This window comes from Struthio camelus, chromosome 25 (genome assembly GCF_040807025.1).
Source record: "Struthio camelus isolate bStrCam1 chromosome 25, bStrCam1.hap1, whole genome shotgun sequence".
Taxonomy (NCBI): Eukaryota; Metazoa; Chordata; class Aves; order Struthioniformes; family Struthionidae; genus Struthio; species Struthio camelus.
The window spans coordinates 2745238-2762545 of record NC_090966.1 but is presented as its reverse complement, the minus strand read 5'-3'; the positions used below and the strand labels follow the sequence as shown (position 1 = coordinate 2762545).

Sequence of the window (17308 nt, the reverse complement as noted above, 5' to 3'; positions counted from 1 at the left end):
ACAGGAAGGACCTATGGGTGTCTGGGACAGTCCTGTGCCTCTCTATTAATGCTTCAGGGAGCCAAACTGCCTCAGTCCACGTCATTTTATCACGAGCAAAGAAGCTGGGCAGAGACCAACCTGCCCTGCAGCGAGCTGACCCCAGGAGCCCACAAGCTCCCACAAGTGAATTCTGCCCTCCTTCCCCCAGGAAACATAGCCCACATCAGGTACCCCAGCCCCCCTGCCGGCTGCAGGGAACACCCCTGCCACTCTTCCTGCCCCCTCTCCAGGTGCAGGCTGCAGGGAGAAGAAAGACACCAAGAAAAGATGTGGTTAAGTAAACCTGTTCAGGCCCAGGACAGGGCGACTGGAGCTGCTCCTCTCCACTGGCGAAGCCAGGACCTGCTTCTATCACCCACCACCCCTTGCTGAGCTCCTAGTAGGGCCTAGTCAAACATGTTAATGGGATTGCATCCCTGGCTGCTACTGGGGGAGAAGGGGCTGGATCTGGAGTGAGCCCTGTCATGCTGTGCCAGCTGCTGGCAGTGCTGTGAGCGTTTCTGAGATGCTTTCTGCCCATATGGAAGGACCATACTGTGGCCAGGGTGGGAGCAGAGACCGTCAGCTGCCCTGGTCATTCAGGGCTAGTGCTGCTGAGGGAATCAGGGCGAGCGGGGAAGACCAGCTGCCGGGGTCAGGCTTCGCTAGAAGTTTTCCTTCTGAGCTTCTGCCTCTTCCAAATTGAATATAGGTGTTCTGGGAGAGAAGAACAGCCTCTCTGCCATCCCCCAGCCGCCCTGGCTGCTCCTGTCCCTCCAAAGCCGTCCCGGGGAGCTCTGTATCCCATTACCTCCTTGTTCCCCTGTTGCCCCTTCCCAAGGGCCACGTGTTCCCCCCCCCCATGAGGTTTCCTCTGCCTGTGCCTGCATGGTGGATCCCTGTGTGACCTCAAACCCATGGAGAGAAGCTATGCGGGAGGGCAAAGAGGGAGGCCAAGTCTGCTGAGTGTCTGAGCGCAGTCTGTCTCATCACCCACCTCAAAGGGAGCAAAGCACCTCTGCACCCCCAGCTCCCTGCAGCCTGCCCCCCACCCCGATGTCTGGCTAGCAGATCCCCATGGATCTAGCTGGGAGTTCCCTTCCTGGCTTGGCTCCTCCATCACTGCTCACTGCCCTCCTCCTCTGGGCTCCAGAGGGTCAGCACAGCTTGGGTTGCCCCTTTGGGGATGGCATATCCTTGCCTGGGGGTCCCGATGGTGAGGCTTGCCCCTCTGCCCTGCCCAGTTTGACCCCTACCTGAGCCACAAGGTGCATAGTATGCAGCATTCATGCGGTCACCTGCAACGAGGGACGCTTTGTCCAGTGCTTTCCCATGGGCTCACAAGAGCTGTCCTCTGGGCTGCTCCCCTTAATGGGCCAAAGCTCATCAGTATTAACTGATAGCCTGAACGGGGCCCGGTCTCGGCACCAGCTCCCGTTTAGGGCAGGGGCAGTATGGCCTCATGCTTGCCCCTCTCCATACTCTGCTTGTGGAGCCATTCCTCTCCTTGCTGCCTCCCTGGGCTGTTTCTGGGCTTCCGGGCATCACCAGTACCCCTGGAGCTATACTGGGATAATGAACCATGATTGGCCTCATGAGCATAGAGGTCAGGCCTGCCGCTCTGTCTCCATGGACCTGCTGGGGCCTCCCGCAAGTCTCCATCAGGTCCTAAGGGTGCCTTTAGGGCACCAGAGTCTGCGTGGGGCTAGGGCTGCAGCAGTGCAGGCTCCAGCCAGGTTGGGGGAGGAGGGGCAGCAGTGGGGCCAGGCCCTTCCCAGCACCCAAATTGGGGGGGCAAGTCCCTGGCAGGGCTCACCTATCTTGTAGCAGTCGTACAGTCTCATGGTGGCCGGTTGGAGGTTCCTCGCGGGGAAGTCCTGCCTCATGGAAAAGGCAAAGGTCTCCTCCTCCTTTGTCAGCTGTGGAGGGAGCCTGAGGGTGAGGTATAACCACATCCAGCTGCCTCTGCCCTCTCAGCTGGAAAGGGTGGGGAAATGTCCCCACACTCCAGCATTCCTCCTCAGCTTCCCCCCAGTGGGCTGGGGTCCTGGTCCCACTCCCTCATCTCGCTTGGTCCAGGTAGTGTCACCTGGTTTCCACCCTCTTCACCAGTTTCTGCTGCTTCAGCTGGGGGGGCAGGGAACAAACAACTCAGTCTGTGGAGGGGCTGCTCTACCAAGTACTGGGGGCTTCCTGCAGTCAGGCCACGCATTTCTCATTGGTGTCCCTCTGCCCTGGCAAGGGCTGCTCTGTACTTGGAGGGGAGAGCAAGGACCCAGCACCAAGGTGGGCTGGATTGGGGGTGTTGCAGTAGCCTGCCTTGGCCCTGGGGCAGCGCTGGGAGGGGATACCTAGGACAGCCAGGGGCTCTCACCTCCGTCATGGAGCCCTTATCGGGGATGTAGCTGGACGGTAGCTTGGCCTCGATGACAGCCATATTGGTGGCGGGACGCTCCCCAGTGTACCTGCAAGGGCAGAGCCCCATACTGGGGTCAGGGTTGGGGTTTGCCTTCCTGCCTTCCCTGCCTGCAGGGACCATGCACCCTCCTGCTGCTCCCGCCTCCCTGCCCGAACTGGGAGCCCCCAGCCTCCCTGTAACCTGCCACAGTGGGCAAAGGGGCTTTGGGAACGCAGCCCTGCTGCACACCGTGCCCAGAGGACGAGGCTGAAGTGGGCGCTGGCGTCCCTGGTGCTCTCCTTGGGCTCCGTCTCCACGTGTAGATTCAAGGTGCCTGTGCTCAGAGCGGGAGGCACGTTGTAGCGCAGTCACCTGGGGAAATCAGGAGAGTTAGAGATGGAGAGCTAGGAGCAGCGTGGGGATTGGGGCTGTACCCACCTGCAGCAGGGCGCAGCCCTGTCCATGCGCCTGTGCAGCATACTGCCCGGGCAGCTTGTGCAGGGCTGCTTGCTGCAGCACCAGCTGGTTGCTGTTCTCCAGGAGGAACTCCTGTGCAGCACCTGTTGTCGACCTCACTGTCACCACCAACTCCCTGTTGCCACTGTATGTCAAGGTGGCATATTTGGCCAGAGCTTGTAGGGCCACCACAGTGTCCTGGGGAAGGAGACACATAGAGTCGGTGTCACCCCAAATCGCAGGCTGCTGCAAGACACAGGAGTATCCCTGGAGCAGCTGCAGCCCTATGGCCCTCCAGGCCCCTGGCCTCAGTAGCTGTGTGGAGGTGAAGCCCCCATAGGGGTTTTGCTGCTTGCTGAGCTGGCGGATGATGCAGGAGGTATTCGCTAGGTGGGCAGAGGACATTTGGGGCTGGGACAGGTAGGCCAGGAGAACGTAGGCGGTTATCTCCACCTCTGCCGGTGCAACCGCTGCCCAGCAAAGCTGCGAGCCAGGCAGTGCCTTGACCTTCCTCTGCCAGTATAGCTCCCCCCTCTAGGAGAGAAGAGGATGGAGGGCAGCCCCACAGCTCCAGGTGTGGGCTCAACACACAGGAGTTTCACCACAAGGCTCCTGCTGGCACAGGATGGCTCAGGGCAGAGGACGGTACTGCCTGGGGGCAGAAGCTGCCCTTCCAGCCCTGCCTTGCCCCTTCCCTAGTGGTACCTGTGCTGACCGCATGCTGGGCCAGGTTCTGCAGCAGGGCTTGCCACTGGCCCGTGGTCCCTGCCAGCCCAAAGACGTAGGCCAGCAGTGCCTGCGTGTAGAGGCCATCTGTGCTTGATGCCTCCAGGCATCGGAGGGCCTTGCTCACAATGGGGTCCTGGCATGGCACAGGGGACACCAAGGAGAGTCAGCATCAGGGGCTAGCTCATGGCCATTGCTTGGGGGCCCTGGTAGCCCAATTTGGGACTTCTGCCCACTGAGACCAGTTATACCTCGGTCCAGCTGGGAGCAGCCTCCCTGCACAGCCCTACACAGGCATACCCTGGCACGGGGCTGCCCCATGCCCATCCCCATTTCACCAACTGCCAGGGAAGACCCAGGTTGTCCTCACCATGGGGGGCAGGCCCAGCTCCAGCAGTGCCGCCATGACGTAAGCTGACAGTGAGAGCGCATCCGAGACACTGCCCTGCGAGGGGGACAACAAGAGATGGGTCCAACTGGGCTGTGCCACTGGCACGGGGACTCACTCCTATCTCAGGCCACAGCTCCATCAGGTCCCCAGGAGTTGGTCCCAAGCGGGGGCTGCATGTCCACCCCTTACCCACCTGCAAGGTGTTGTTAAAGAGCTTCCCCACGCTCTGGAAGCAGCCCGTGTTCCACTGCTGCTTCTGCAGCCAGCGCAGTGCGTTCCCAGTGTGCTGCTCGGTGATGGCTATGTAGGCTCTGGCCTGGCCAAAGGACTTGAGGACAAAAGCTGTCACCCTGTGAATGAGTGGGAGGTCAGAGGAGGTGGGAGCCCAGGGCAGGAGCATGGATCTGGGGTATGTTTGGAGCCTAGGCAGAGCCATGGGGGCAGGAAAAGCCCCCAAGGCAAGGCTGGTCCCTGAAGGGATGTGCCAGCGCTCGAGGCATGGCTGGCAGGAAAAGCCCATTGCCTGGGTGACAGCTGCACCATGCAACCCCTCACCAGGTTTTGCCTTTGGGATCAGTCTTCTCAAAGGCACTGTAAGAGTCATCATCATGCTTGTACCCTGCAGGGAGGAGACAGGGGATGAATCTTTAAGTGACAGTTACGAGCCTGGAAACCAGACCGACCTCAGGGGGCATTTAGAAAACAGAGAGGAAGATATGGGGCAATGGTGGCCCTTGCCAGTAAGGCAGGGTAGGACAAGGCTTTCCAGGTGACTCCAGGGTGAGGAGAGGGGCTGAGGACTCTCACCGCTCTGCAGGAAGCCCTGAGCCTTGGCCTGGATGTCTGGGCGCAGCTGCCCACTCTTCTCCAGGTAGTGCTGGATGTAGATGTTAGGAGTGAAGCGGACCATGTTCTGCTCTCCACAGCCGTAGGGCATGGCCAGGAGATGGTCCAGGTTCTGTAGTGCATTACCCAGGATGTCACCTGTCCCAGGAGAAGTGGGAGACAACGTTACCAGCTGTACCCCTCCTTCCTCGCCCCGTGCCCCATATCCCATCCCATCTCTGCTCTGGGCATTCCCAACCCTTGCCAAGGATGGACCTTGGGGGACCTGGGGTGCTGGGAGGACAGGCCAGAGCACTGCTGACACCAAAGGGTCCCTTGTGGGCACTGGCATCCACCTGCCCCAGGAATCTGCCGTGTCCTTCCTCAGAGGTGTTAGGGTGCCCAGGCAGCTCTCCAGCCTTCCTGCCCCACACAATCCCCAGGCCTCTGCCTGTTCCTTTCCCATCACAGTGACTTGGGCTCACTGGGGACCCACTAAGATGTTTTCAGGAATCGCCAGGGAGATTTCTTCAGAGGCTGCAGGAACAGAGGGAAATGACAACTGGGAATGACCAGCTCCTCCAGGCCTGACCCATGGGACTATCACCTGCCATAGCCCTGCTCCATCCCTCCACTTCTCCATGTGCTCAAGGATGGGGATGGGGCATCTCAGCTGAGATCACCTAAGGACCCTGCCCTGATGGCCCTCACAGCTGCTATAGGGCACCCAGTTGCCAAGTGTCCCTGTCCCAAATCCTCACAGCAGTGCCAGACACCACTGGCCAGTCCTACCTTCCTGACAGAGCAGGGAGCTGTATGCCTTCTCCTCCAGGATCCCCTCAGGCTGTGGGAAAGCAGCATCAGAGGGCTCATCAGGAGGAGGGACTGGTCAATATACCCCCACCACTCAGGGCCATGCCTGCAGCCTGCACTTGGGTATCAGGCACTGCCCTGCTCCCACGGCCCTGCAGTGGTACTCCCACTACTCCCTGAGGGTTTCTCAGAGCCCAGCACATCTCAGGGCTTCATGCTGCTCTGCCCTACTCCCTCCACTCCCCTCAGTCCCCTCTTACCCCTTATCCAAATCAGCTGCATCCCTGTCCCCAAACCCATCATCCTCTTTCTCCTCCACAATCCTCCCTGGCCTCACTGGGCCAGGGCAGTGTGAGGCAGAGAGGTGTTAGCATCATGAATGAAGAACTGGGAGGAGACGACACTCAGATTAGCCTCAGCCCTGTGAAGGACCCACTGGGCTACTGTTACTCCTTGGCTCCACAACCAAAGCACCCTTGACCTAGCTAACCTGCACCAGCAAAGGCTTTATCATGGTGTCCACATGCCCCTGGATGGGCACCAGGGGATCCTCATTGCCGCAGAGCTCCTCGGAGTGCAGGGCCTCAGTGCTGACGGTGACATTCACCTCCCCTGCACACACAGGGCACCCAATCCTGATGGAGCCCCCCAACATAGCCCAGGGGCTGCCTGGGTAGGGATGGAGGGGACCAGGGAAAGGAGCATTGCTGGGGGATAGGTGAAGGAGGGAAGGAAATGGGGAAGGTAAAAGTGGAGTGAAGGTGCATTTCGAAGATGGCATTGCTTCTCCCTTCATCCTCCCTGCCCACTCCATCCTCCGAGAGGATCCCCAAACAGCAGGGCAAGTGGGTCCTAGTGTGGTCCCAGCACCCCGTACCCAGGCTGGTTGCTCTCACGCCCCACTGGAATGTCCTCCCTTCATCCACGCACACGCAGCTGCTGTATGTCCCCTCCGCACTCGCCAACAGCTCCAGCTGCGCTGACTCCGCTAGCGTCACCCGCACCTGCCAGACCATGGCCAAAGTTCCCATCAGCCCCTGCTGACCTCCGCCAGCCCCAGCCCTGCCAGCCCGGCCCCTCTCACCCGCAGGCACTGCTGCAGGTAGTTGAAGACGGTGGCCTTGAGTGTGAAGGCTTCATTGTGAATTATGGTGTAGGGCAGTGCCAGCTCCACAAAGAAGGGCTTGAAGGCCATGAGAGTGATGGTGGGGGAGAGCCCGAAGCCCGGCCCCGCTGTGCAGAACATCTTGGCTTTCCACTTCGTAATGGCGTCGGGCACTGTGACCGGCACTTCTGTGGAGCCTCCCTTACTGCAGCAGGGTGGCACAAGAGTGTGTCAAACACACAGGAGCCTCACAGGGTGCATCTGATGGGCAGGGCTCCTTACTCACCCCACAGGGACCAGATCCCACAGCCACGTTTCTGGGAAATTCCTCTGCGGGTCTGGGTCCTGCTCAGGGCTGGGCGCTAGGACATCGTCCTGTTTAGGCTCCCGCTTCACTCTTTCTCCTGTGGATGTGGGCACTGCCAGAAGGCACAGAAAGAGGTAGAACACCCCACCTGTCATTTGGCAGCCAGGAACAGGTGTGCAAGGAGAGGGTCCCGGTTCAGGGGCATATCTCTTTGCACCTGGAAGGTCTCACTTTTCTGACTGATGGGGCTGGACTCTGCTGGGCAGTCTGAGAGTCATGCAAGGCTTCTTCTGCTGAGTTCAGGCTGGCACACTGCTATCCACTCCCACCAGGGACAGTGGAGACCTCACAGCGGTCCCTATAGCACCATGAAGGGTATTACAGACTGTCACCCCTCACCTTGTGGGTTTGGAGGGATGGCAAGGCTTCGATGGCTTCGCAGTGGACTATGTTTTGTACAGGGTTTCCTGATCTTGGTGTTGGTGACAATTTTCAAAGCTGCACGCTGAAACATGACACGCAAGAAAAAATAACACCATGCTGAAGCCCCGAGGAGCCAAAATGCCTTTTCATTATCCTTGGAAACAAGGAGTCATCACAAGCTTAAAGTCCAATACTAAAACAGTGCTCACAGAGCTCTGGGCCCACCTGCACTGCTAAAACATGAGTGCAGCACTTGGCAAAGGAGAGGAATATCTGTGAAAGGGGAAACTGCTGCTCTAGGGTCAGAGATGGGAAAGACATGCTGGCTCTCTTCTTCTGGCTTCATACCTGGGCAGCCTTGATCCCTGGGTTTCCTGGTCTAGACCCAACAGTGTTCCCAGCTGGAGACCCTTCCAGCCCCTCCACCTCACTGTGGAGAAATCATCCAACTAACACTTTCCCCATTATTTTTTCCTTATTGCTATCAATGACCTACAATGGGCTGTGTGCCCCAGTGCTGTGCTTTCTGCCCAGCCTGAGGCATAGAGTGAGCAGATAACTCTATGCCATTTTCTACAAGCACAGACAGGTATTAGTGATGGAAAGAGCAGGTCTCCTTACCGTAACCAGGCTGTAGGTGTCTACTTCACTAAAAGGCTTGGGTAGCTGCCTACCACGCCTTCTGAGGCACTTCCCCCAGTTACTTTTTGGCGCAGCAAGACAGTTTGGGACTGGACTGAAAGCTTTAATGCCAGAGATTGTGGAACAATGAGATAAATCAGGTTCTTGGACTTTCTGAACGGAGTACTCTTCAGGAAATTCAGGGAGTAAGTTGTAGACCTAAACCAAACACATGAACTTTGTGTGAGAAAGACTTGAAATACTCCCAGCCCAGCTCCAAAACATTTCTTCTGCCACCTCCTCCGCACCCCCAGCACCTCCTCTGCCTCTCTGGGCCAAGCAGTGATGCTGCCCTGCCAGCCAGCCCCATCTTCACAGTGGCAACCAGTAACTGCCCCATCTCCTCCACCCCTGAGGTTCTCGGGAGCAAGATGCTGCTTCCTCTCCCCAAGGGCAGGGGATGCCTCCCACCACCTGCACTCCACAATCCCTACTTTCCTCCCCAACCAAGGACAGATAAAAACTTTCTGGTCCCTGTGCCCCATCAATGGGTCCCCCGTGAAGGGGAAATGGCTCCTTGTGGTAAGGACCAACCTGGCACCTAGGCTACTCTGGACTCACCGTGCTAGAGGTAAGCCTAGTCTTGGGACTCAAGGACTGCATGCTCTGATGCATGGCATGGACAACACACAGGGACCCTAGGGCAGCCTGAACCTTCAAATGGAGCTTTGAGCCTGCCAGAGCTCTCTTCTCTGAGAAGTCCAGCTTCACCTGAGGAGAGGAAGATGGGAGAGGGAAAACAGTCCCAGGAAGGGCTATCTCCTCTATACTGCAGTCTGGCCCCCAGAAACAAGGGAGGATGGAGAGCAAGAGGTGGAAAGCGAGGAGCTAGTTCACAATGGCAGCAGGAATGGGAGAGGAAGGAAAACCCTACCAGAATCAGGGGAAGGAAGAGTATGGGGCTGCCTAGTTGCAGTTAGGAAGGCAGGAGATGAGAATTGTATCCATTGAACAGTGAGGCTCAATGCAGGTACTGACCAGATCTCCCAGCCAGGCTAGGGAGCAATTCTCTCATCTCCCACAGCCTTCACTCACCTTGTTGGGGAAGCACTTGCCTACGTGGAGCTTGGTGCTATCAGCAACCATCTCCCCGTTGGGCAGCACCGCGTAGCACAGCACCTTGGCGGTTGGTGCCAATTGCAGCCCAACAGGCAGCTCCAGGGAGAAGGAGCCTCTCAGCCCTGGGCCAAGGGAAATGTGGAAGTAAATCAGCCCAAGAAGCAGACAGCCGAGCCCTCTCTGCACAAACGGGCCATGGTGAGCCCTGCACATGCCTGCCCATGACTCAGGACCTACCAGCCTCCACCGGCAAGTGCAGCTCTTTCCTGAGGACCGTGGCAACGGTTCCCTTGGCCATGATCTGCAGAGGAGTCACTGAACTGCCGTTGATCGGGGAACCAGCACAAGCTAATGAGGCTAGGCCATGGGGGCCGGTTAGGCAGGGGAAAGACTTTGACAGGGCGGCATCCTGCAGGAGGAATGGAAATGGTGTCCCAAGACACGACAAGCTCTAGAGTCCAACTCCAAGCCCTGAAATGGACAGTACCTGTCCAGGGCTGGCTGGAAACAGCTCCCACTGGAGAGTTAGGGTTAACTCCACAGCCTAGCCAACAGGGCAGAATTATTCTTCTCCCCTCACGTTTGCCCTTCACGCTTTCCCTTTCCCTCCTCACTCCCCTCCCTCCTGGCGCGGGCTCACCAGGCAGACTATGTCCACGCTCTGGAGCTCAGTCCCCAGGGCCTCCCTGGCAAGGATGTAATCCACTTGGAGCTGGTGGGCCTGATTGCAGGGCGGCTCCTCTGCCAGCCTGCGGATTCCCAGGAAGCTCTGGCTCTCCGAATAGAAGGGTTTCAGAGAGAGGAAGGCTCTTTGGTAGCTGGGTTTTGGCCCGTCGTACTCCTGGACCTGATCTGTCTCGTTGACTTGACCCTGATCAACGGGAGGTAGAAATCAGGGTGCTGAAGGGTGAAGAGAGCTCCACAGCAATAAGCTGATGCAGCAGCTGAGCTCCCACCATTGCCCTTGTGCTGTGCCTACCAGGGGAGAAGGACAACTGTGAGATTTGCAGCAGAGTAGACAGCCAGCCACGAGGGGGTGGCACCAGCACTGGGCACCACTGATGCAAGTAGCTTTCCTGCTTGTTTGGAAAAGGTGTCCAGCCCCATTCAACCAGAGAAAGCAGGGCAAGGGCCTCAGGGGGCTGGGACATGGGTCACTTACTTACACTCAGGGAGACCTTCTGAGTCCAGCCAGAGGTGTCCAGCTCAAAGGAGGCTCTCCCAGATTCGTCTGTCAGGAAGACCTGTCTTGTGTTTTTCCCTCCAGATGCAACAATGAGCAGCAGCTGCTTCTCCTTCAGCGGGGAGCCGTCAGCTCTCCTTAGGAGCATCTCTGCCAGAAGGGAAGGAGAGATGCTCAGCTCTGGGGTCGAGCTGCATGGCAGAGGGCAAGGGTGGGAGAGCAGGGCTGTGAGGTTGGCAGGCAGCATGGGAACAGGATTGGTGTAGCAGGGTGTGGGGTGAGCTCTGCGAGGTGTGGGGAAGCCCCATTACCGTCCCAGTGTAGGGGATCCCAGGTCTGTAGAAATCATCAGTGTTTTCACTGATGGTCACTGTGAAGACTTCAGGAAAGATCTGACAGGTCTTGGTCACTTTGCGCCACATTCCTTTAGAAAAGGAAGGGGGAGATGAGAGAGGTGATGGGTGATGTGGCAGTAACAGCTGCATCCTTGATGCGGGAAGCATGGACCACGTCCTCACACTCCCCATCTTCCTTTGGGCATCAGCACCTCCGTGGTTCTCCTTGAGGAAAACAGCTGAAATGGGTGTGAAGTCTTTTTTTGGTGGGTGTTGGTGAGTCACCATACCTGTCCCCTCACAGGGGGAGTGTGAGGGACCTGCCCATCCATCTGCTGCAGGGGACATCTGTCAGAGACTGTATTCCCTGAGAAGCACAGACAGTTACAGTTTTCTGTACAATGCCTCATCTGACAAGGTCCTCCACCAACCTCTCTGCTTCTCCTCTCCAAATCACAGTGGATATGGGTACTTGTAGCCATCTCTGAGGAGACAGAAGGGACCTTAGCATCCCTGAGAGCAGGCAGCTGTTTCTCAGACCTCCTTGCTATCCAGCGAAGATGAACTGCACATATGACCCTTCAGAAGATGCCTCCATGAACTATAATCTCATGAAGATGATCACACCAGATTGCACTGAGATAAATGAAGTGACCTAATTACTTTCCTCATTTGACCCCTTGGAGAGATCCAGTGGCTGAAGAGACTTGCTGAGAGATGGGTGAGGCTGGAGGCCAAAGATGACATTTAGCATTTTGTCCTGGTTGTTCCCCTACCCAGGGCAGCCAGTTCTGGTGCCTGGCCTCAGGTCCACTCCCCAGGCAGTGCTACCAGACTGTGCTTGTGCATAGACCACACTGGGGCCTGGTCTGGAGGAAATGAAAGGTCAGGCCTACCACAGTGCACTTAGAAACCAGAAGAAAGAACAATGCAATGCTAGTGCAAACTCTCTTTCCCCTTCTTTTCGATTCATGCATGACAGGAAAGATGGGGACTGAGCTAGCAGACAGCCTCATATATGCAAAGCCACCTATTGGCTCCCCACTATGTTTTCCCTGCAGGTGGCTGTATGAAACAAAGCTATGCTCTTGCAGGCCATGCCCAGAAGCAAGTTTGTACAAAGTGAAAAAGCACACATTTGTGAAACAAGCACAGGAAACTGTCCTCACATGTGACAGCAGGAGAGGAACTACTGTGCTCAGACTGTGATGGGAGTTCTAGTGTGGGCGGGAATGCACTCAGCCAGGATCCAGCATCTATGGAAATATCCAGTCTTGTCCAGAAATGCCCTTCTTGGTGGTTGCAAGCAAAGACAAGAGGCAAAGGATCTGCCCTGCCCAGTTGTGTTATGCTGAGTCTGGAGTTTTTATCTGACTGTAAGGAGGCAAATAACAACCCTGTCCAGGCAAATAAAGACTATTTATAGCTAGATTCAAAGTAGAAAGACACAGTAAGAAAAATGAAATCATATTGGAAGCTCTCCAGGGGCTAATTAAGCACACAAAAAAGCCTCGGAGAAGCAGAGTGGGAAAGGAGAATGAATGAGGGAGAGATATCTGAGGGCAGGAACTCTGAAGAGGAAGAAACTCCTGATCGACCTTTAGGACCTAAGGAATTGCTCCAATACTCTGACACAGAAGAAAAATGGCACCAAGGGGAAACATGGCACAGAGCAGCTGATGCATCTGGAAAGGAAGGACAGAGACCCTGAGGGAGCCCCTGTGCATCTCCCAGCAGAGCAGTTGTGCCCTGTCCTCCAGGAGCCACAGCTTCAGGATGTTACCATGTGGCTGAGTGGGTACAGTTGCTCTTACCTGTCCCCTCTTCCTGCAGAGAGGCATAAGCATACAGGCGTCTCTCATAGTCAAAGCTGGTCAGGTTGAAGGAAGCCATCAGCACCTCTGTGGAAAAGCAGCCGTTCTTCCCAGTCTGTGGGAGAGAAGCACCTGCTTTAGCAGCAGCCCGGCATCTGGGCCCTTAAGTGTCATTTGCTGGAGTAGAGAAGAGCAGAGCCCTCGGCCACAGGCTCCTGCTGCCACTCGCCCCTGTGGTGCTGCTTCCCTCCGTCCCATCCTGCAGTCTTGGGAGCCTTCAGATTTTCCCCAGGGGTTAGTATGTTGCTTGGTTGCATGGCTGTCTGTCCTCCTGTTGCTTCCTTCTCTCTCCATCTTGGCCCGAGGACCACTCCAAAAGTCACAGCACGGTTCTGCTGTCTTTGGGATGACTGAGTTTACAGCTTTTCACATGAGAGCTGGATCTCACCCTCCTCTGCCAATCTCCTAGTGATGCCCAAATGATGCGCGTGGTCATCATCACCATCCTCAAGCCCAAAGTATCCCAAGCTGGGGAAATATCTCCAGAACCACCACCCGTGCGCCTCCTCCCACCTCCTTCTGCCCTCACCTGGCCCATAAACTCAACACAGTTCTTAGTAGGTTCCACCGAGGACCAATGCTGTTGGTAGGGCTGGCATAGGCTGCCCTCAGCCCTTCCTCGGAAAGGTTTCCTGGATGGGTACCTGTTAGGAGGGAGTGGGAAGGTGAGCAGGCAGGAGAGCTGTCGTTCCTCTGCAGAGCAAGGCTGCTGGGAGAGCAAGCAAGTGGGGAGCATCTTCCCAGGAGCAGCCAGCCCTCCTGCCATGGGGAGGTTTCGACTCACCAGCCACACACTTGCAGCTGGAGGCTTTTGTCCAGCTTTGTCACAAAGAGGGGTAGCTGAATGGCCACTTCAAAGTGGGGCAGCCCTGGGGGAGATAGCAACAGGGAATGGGATTGTGATGATTTCTTCATACTGAAGCCTCTTGCCGTCCCCTGTGATGACTCCCAAACTCCCGCCACTCCCACTCACTGCCCACAGGGATGTGTGACGCTCCCACTCCCATGTCCCATGCAGTGCCAGCCTTCATTTCTACGCACCATAGTCCTTCACTCTGAAGGAGTGCCTTTTGCCCCCTGCTTTGATGGTATATGCGCCCAGGGCTTGCTCTGCAGACAGTGGGAGGGACAGCTCCACGATGCCCTGCCGTGGGCTCACATCTTGCCACTGTGCCACGCCATTCCCTCTGGGATCCTGCACACATAAACATGCCTTATCAGCCCCTCACTCCCCCTTTTCAGCTTGAAGGGCTGAAGATGGGGTGAGTGGTGGGGATTGACAACCTGGAGGACTCAAGTCCCTCTGTTTTTCCCACAAGAAGCAGAGGTTTTACCCAGCTCGGGCCCTGCTGTCACACTCAGACCAGCCCTGAAGCCACCACCTCTCCCATGGAAACATTTGTCCAGTGACACTGTTTCAGTGGAGCTCTAGCTTGGCTAAAGCGCCAGGAGCTGGCTGGAGAGGATGCTCTAGCCTGGCCCTGAGGAAGGACTAGGAGCTCAGAGGATTCTCCGGACTGAATTAAAGTCTCTGAGGCAATAGTCACTCCCTCCTTCACATGTGTAACTTCCTCCAAAGCATCATCTCCTCTGGGGACCCCCTGCCTTGTGGTCAGATGTCAAGGGATGCAAAGGGGCTGGAGATGCGGACGAGATACCCAAGCCCCTCTCTCCCCTCCTTTCAACTCCTTTCGCCACCTGCAGCAGGGATGCCCTCCCTGTCTCTGTTCCTTGTTCTGAGCACCACACACTCTCTGCCGCCCTTTTTGCTCCTCCTGCAGGAGCTGGCCAGTCGGCACAGCACAACTCACCTGCACAGCCACAAAGGGAAGCTGCAAAGAAAAGAGAGAGAGAGATAATTTAGCAGAGAACAGTCAGGGAGTGTATGGCCAAAGTGCTGGAGCAGCTCAGAGGGCTGGGCGGTGGAGGGAGCTTGTAGCTGGCTGAACGAGCTTGTAGCTGGCTGAACCTGTGGGATCCAGGCTTGGCCTCTGCAGAGCTGTTTGCTGGGCTCGAGGCATCACTGGGCTGGGGTATCGGCAAGACACGGAGCCAAGGTCATTACCCACCTCCCACTGTCACTTCAAGAGCCTTCACAATGGCTTTTCTGACCAACCTGGTAGGAAGCGAGCAGTGACTGAGCCTGCATTATCCAAACAGCAATAGCTGTGCAACTAGACCTGCCAGCACTGCTTAACACTAGGAGTCTAAAACCAGTAGGGGTTATAATAGTGTACAAAAACTTCCACACAAGAGAAGGCTAGCAAAGAGAAGGTGTATAGGTCCCACGCAGCTGGCAGGGGTTCATCTGCTGTGCCAGTGTCAAAAGCAAGCAGTGCCCTGGGCTGTACGCTGGGTACTAAGACTGGGAGTGCTTGGAGGCTATGTTTCCCCTCCTTGCTTCCCATATCCCTTTGGTGTTTGGGGAACCCCTTTCCCTGAACTGGCCTGCCCCATGATCATGGTGACACTGAAGTCTCTCCCATTGCTGCTGAGACCTGTCGTGTTCAGTGCACGGGAGTCCTATTGGCTCTATGCAACTTGCTGCACCCCAAACCAGTCTCACCTTGCTGTTGCTGGGAATGAAGTCTTTATCCAAAAGAACAATTCGAAACTTCACTGGAAAGAGCAAGCACAGGAGCAGGAGTGAGCGCTAGGGCTTCCATGACCCAAACCTGGGAATCCCATCCTAAGAGCCTATTAGCTCTTCCAGCAGTACCAGTTCCCTCACCTGTTTGTCCAGGCTTGTAGACATCCTTGTCTGTTTGTATCAAAGTTCCCAGCTCCAAGGCTTTCACCAGGACTTTCTTCTGCTCAGAGACCTGCAGGGAACTTCCGTGGATTGAGATGTGCAGGTGTGCAACTTCCTCCTCCTCTGGAGACAGGGCAGAAATCTGCCCCCAGGAAAACAACAGACATTGGTGCAAGATCTTTACAGTGGGTGCTGGTGAGTCATCATACCTGTCCCACATCATCACAACCCCACTGCCCTATGCAGGCACCAGGAACTGGTGCACATGCAAAGATGATGCCTATACAGCTCACAAGGCCTTTGTATGTGTTACATGTCCCTCTGCTCTTCAGCTCCAGGACAACTGTTGCCCACCCAGGGCAGGCTCTATGTTCCCTCCTAGTTCCCCCAGCCTGGATCTGGTGCTGGGTAGGAGATGGACACCCAGCACCACAGGGCTCAGCATCCCTTCCCGAGGTCCTAAGCCCTGCCACAGGGCTGCAACTCACGTTGGAGAGCTGGGGCCAGTTCAGGTGAAGGATCTTCGTCCCCTTCTCCTCCAGGGTGAAGTTACTGATGTTGTGGCTGCTCGCTAGGTGGAGGGTCACCCGGACAGACTCATTCATGTCCAGGAGGTGAACATGAACCTTGCCCACATGTGGATAGTGGAGTACAGAGGGGAACAGCACCACATAGCGCCTGGGAAGGGGCTGCTTCGTTAGTGAAGGAGTGCAGGGGACTGCCGCAACCCAAGGATTCCCTAACTAACGCTCAGTGCTCCCTCCACTCCAGACTCTCTTTGAAACACTGTCAGCCCTGGACACAGGCAATGCCACTGCCACAAGGCTCTGCCACTGCCTGGCCTCTCCCTTGGTCTGCCCAGAGATAACGGCCAGGGCACAGACAGGAGAAGAGCCCCCTTTGCCTAAACATCTTGATAAATGGCTGAGGGATCAATTGGTTGAGTGAGGAAAGGCTCTGCTCATGCATCGGCTTGTCTGTGAGGTTACACCTACAACAAACCAGCCAAGAGACACTGGCCCCAGGTGCCAAGTCCTCGACCCCCATGGGCAGGGACAACCCACCACCCCAAGCATTTCCACGCTGGCCAGCAAGCACAGCCATGGGAAAGATTATCACCCACCATGCACTGCCAGGGAGCCAAGACTGAACACCCTCCCACCATTCTCAGACAGACAGACACAGAGAGGGCTTACGGCTCTGCAGTTGCTCCAGCTGTGAGGTGTAGGACATAAAGCAGCAGGTTATTGAGGTTCTCGTGCTTGGGGAGCACCTGGAAATGAGGTGGACCCACAGCCCCCTCACTGGGACTGCCTCCATTCCCAGAGCTCGTTGCTGGAAGCCAGCCTGTGCTGTTGCTAAACTGCTTTGCTCACAGGGCCTTTGCCTCCCATCCAGGGGGTAAACAAAAGCCAATAAGTTCTCTGGCTGAGAGGCGGGCATTCAGCTAGGATAATATTTAACCACCCAACCCATTGCTGGGTTCAAGGCTCTGGGCAACCAAACTACATCCAGGGCGGTAGGTATCGGGCAGGAATGGGGAGTGCTAGTTCAGAGTTGACAGAATAAGCAGCACGTGGGGAGCCCTGGAAGGCAGGGAGGACTGGTTTTTGCAGCGTTTTCAGTTTCCTCTGAAACAAGCCAGTCCCTCCTGAGAGCAGGAACAATGTCAAACCAGGTAGCTGTGCCCTCATTGAGTCATGCTTTGAATGTTTTATTTAAGTAAGGCAACAGTCACCATCATCTGGAGCTAGAACCTGAAAACTTGCTGGGATAGCACCAGGAAGAGGGAGCTGCTTATTTCTGTCTCCACAAAAAGCTGCCCTGCTAGGAAAATTAGAAATTATGTCCCTAAAATGCCCTGTTACACATCCTCAGTATAATTTCTCAGAGGTTCACTGCTGAAGTCTCTAAACATTGGACCTATGTCATGCCTGCTCGGGGCACCACTTACCCTGA

At 56.3% G+C, this 17308-nt stretch overlaps 1 protein-coding gene across 1 annotated transcript; it reads right to left on the bottom strand.

Moving 5' to 3' along the window:
* Positions 1-285: 285 nt before the first annotated feature.
* On the bottom strand, positions 286-16616 carry LOC104144838 (alpha-2-macroglobulin-like protein 1). Its single transcript, XM_068918781.1, is given in 33 exon segments — positions 286-1940; positions 2092-2148; positions 2396-2486; positions 2669-2823; positions 2858-3078; positions 3196-3410; positions 3583-3737; positions 3972-4046; positions 4186-4342; positions 4548-4611; positions 4794-4976; positions 5610-5661; positions 6121-6242; positions 6508-6634; positions 6715-6940; positions 7022-7154; positions 7442-7547; positions 8087-8305; positions 8708-8857; positions 9182-9327; positions 9443-9506; positions 9846-10076; positions 10372-10536; positions 10700-10812; positions 12538-12652; positions 13127-13241; positions 13382-13466; positions 13639-13792; positions 14409-14429; positions 15164-15216; positions 15329-15491; positions 15838-16027; positions 16546-16616. Coding segments are annotated over 32 exon segments (4308 nt in total). The 5' UTR covers positions 15955-16027; positions 16546-16616; the 3' UTR covers positions 286-1682.
* Positions 16617-17308: the final 692 nt, after the last annotated feature.